At 53.0% G+C, this 2,832-nt stretch overlaps 1 protein-coding gene across 1 annotated transcript in view; it reads left to right on the plus strand.

The window, feature by feature from the left end:
• Positions 1–2,158: 2,158 nt before the first annotated feature.
• The window catches only part of GPHA2 (glycoprotein hormone subunit alpha 2), a 1,206-nt gene continuing 532 nt past the window's right edge, over positions 2,159–2,832 (plus strand). The window contains exons 1-2 of the mRNA XM_007462032.1: positions 2,159–2,182; positions 2,586–2,688. Coding sequence (XP_007462094.1) covers positions 2,586–2,688 — 103 coding nt within the window. The 5' untranslated portion in view covers positions 2,159–2,182. The remainder of the gene's footprint in view (positions 2,183–2,585; positions 2,689–2,832) is intronic.

Raw genomic sequence — 2,832 nt, forward strand, 5'->3', positions numbered from 1 at the left:
TTTCAGCGACTCTTCCCGCTCCACTCCCTGCTTATGACATTCCAGTCATGGGGAATGAGAGCGCCAAACTCCCTGAGTCCTCTTGCGGGTTTGTCCTTTACAATGGAATGTCCTTCCCCAATTTAAAACACTAAGAATGTAACTTTCTAAAATGCTCTAGTCTGAGAATTTTACTGCCCTGTGAGCCAGTTAGGTCTTCCATCTGCAGCACTTAGATTTCTAATGAAAATAAATTATTTATGAAGAATTATTGACTGAATTTTAGTGCGGTAGAGAGAGAGAGCACGAGAGAGCAAACTCTTTCCTCAAGATATAGGGAAACAATGCCTGAAACCTCCCCTGGGTGTCCCTGGTTGTTGTTGACAGAACAGTTTGGGTAGGTGGGGTCTGTACCTGACCTCAAACCTTAAACTCCCCTGGCCAGGTTAGAGAATGGGGTTTTGCAAGACTCAGTGTCCTGAGCCCTGCTGACCCTCAAGAAATCATGTCTCCTCAGTTCACCCAGTTTGGCCCCAAAGTGGTCTCTTAGTAGGTAAATGCTTCTCACCTAGCTACTACCCCTTTGACTTTTGACAGTAATGCAGATTAGTTTATTGGATCAACTGGAAGTCAGTGTAGGTTAGGGCCAAAGGAATCATTCTGTAACTGTAGAGATGTCCAGTATTAGAATGGGCCACCTTGTAAGGTAACAAGCCTTTGTCAACCCTAGTCTTTAAACAGAGCTGATTGTCTGTCAGATGCTGGAAGTTACTTTCGGTGGGTGGGAACGCTGGGGCTGGACTGCTAAAGTCCCTCAGAGACCCCTTGTTCTGACGCCTTTCCCTTGGCTGGGGAGGAGAGAAGAGGTGGGCTGCTGAAGGGCCTGGGACCTGAGGGGAGGAGGGCCAAAGGGGAAGTCGCCGTGTGTGAGGACTGGAGGACGAGGGACAAGTTGTATTTACAGGCTTTGCCCTGCTGTCCCAAACACAGCCCACTTTCCAAAGCTGTTCAAAGGCACAGCTCCAGAATCTGGAGATCTGAGCGCCATTCTGACTTACAAGCTTATAATGAAGGCTTGGCAAAGTCACTTTCCTTTCTGGTTCTTATTTTTCTCATCTGGAAAATGAAAGGGTAGGATCTGATGAGCTCTCAGCGCCTTCCTGCTCTGGCAGTCTGTGGCTGGCTCTGCCTCTCGGAGCAGGTCGTTGAGCCAGTAGCCCTGGGGTGTGTGGGGACAGAACCACCACAGGCTTCCTTCTGATCGCTACCCTGCCCCGGCCCCTGTGGCTCCTGCTGACTAGGGGTCTTTTTCTAACTTGCCAAGTGTAATTTAGCACCAGGCATGAATAGCAGGAGATCTGGGTTCCAAAACAGCCCTGACATGAACTAGCTGTGTGACCTTTAGTAACTTTCTTTCTCTTGAGCCTCAGTTGCCTCACCTGTAAAACCAGAGCCAGGGCTGGACTAAATGATCCATTTGCTGGGGTTGATAGCTTCAGGCACTTCCAGGAGTCAGGTCCCTGTTAGTCCAGAAACTAGGGGAAGCCCCACTCTGTAGCTGACCCCCAGAATGAGAAGTCATCCACTTGACAGTGAAAGTGAAGCTCTGAAACGGACTTAGAACCAGCCCCCTGACTCTCCCTGGCTCTGCCACCAAGCATCTCTCAGGAGACCCCCCACTGATAGCATTTCCGTTGTCCATAAGAATCTCCTCTCCACCCTTTCCTTTGCAGTGGGTAAAAGAGACAGGCAGGGCTGAGTTTAATAGTTTTAAGGATGGGCTGGCAAGGCCCTAAACAGAAGTGTCCTGCCCGAGGTCACATAGCAAAGAAGAGAACCCAGGTGGCCACAACTCAGCCCAGTGAGAGCCCTCCCTCTCCAACTGCACACATGCTGCCTACTCCACCAACTCCTGGGCTTTTCTCTACACCTCACTTCCCAGCCCTGGGCCACCAGCAGCTTTTGGACATAGGGGAAGCAGAAACCGCCCTAGAGGACCACACCTCAGAGAACAGCAGGATCTCCCAGGTGGTTTTGCTGTGAGGCTTCAGGCAGAGAAGGCAGGCCTGAAAGCCGATCTCTAAGAAGGCGTGGCTCCAGAATGATGGCAAATAAAAACCCGGAGAGCCAGCACCGCCTGGAGACCAGCAGGAGGCCAGAGGAGCCACTCAGCAAGCCACTCAGCTCCTGGGCCTTGGAAGTGGTGAGCTCACTGAGGCAGGAAGAGCCCTGGGAGGGCCTGGGGACTGCAGATAAGGGTCCTGCGGGCAGATAGATGGGGCAGATGGAGGGAGGCAGAGGTTTGTGGTCCAGATGGTGGAGGAAATTCGGGGGGAGAATCACGGCAGTGGGCTGACACACAAGTCACACTGGGACAGCTGTGCACACTCACACGCATCCAGAGAGACACGGGAAGACACGCACATCCACATGCACACACATCCAAAGGCAGGTACAAGGAAAAGACAGCCCCTCACAGGCAGGCCTCACCCCAGTCAGACCAACCTAGCCCTGCCTCATTCACCTGGAGGCATGCAGTGTTGAAAGAACTCCCCCTCCCACCTGCACACCCATCTAGAGACATGTATCTACGTACTGTGTTTCAGATGCCCATGGCGTCCCCCCAAACCCTGCTCCTCTGCCTGCTGGTCCTGGCGGTCAGTGAAGGCCAGGGTCAACAGGCAGCCATCCCAGGCTGCTACTTGCACTGTAAGTAACCCTGGGAGCAGAGAGCTGGGTGGGAGCAAAGAGCTGATGGACTGGACAGAGGGGCAGGCAGCACCCTCGAGGGACCCAGTGAGGCTCAGGCAACAGGAGCTGGGCGAGCCTTCTCCAAGGCACCATCTACCGCTC

Source organism: Lipotes vexillifer, unplaced genomic scaffold (assembly GCF_000442215.2).
Source record: "Lipotes vexillifer unplaced genomic scaffold, Lipotes_vexillifer_v1.1 scaffold1129, whole genome shotgun sequence".
NCBI lineage: Eukaryota > Metazoa > Chordata > Mammalia > Artiodactyla > Lipotidae > Lipotes > Lipotes vexillifer.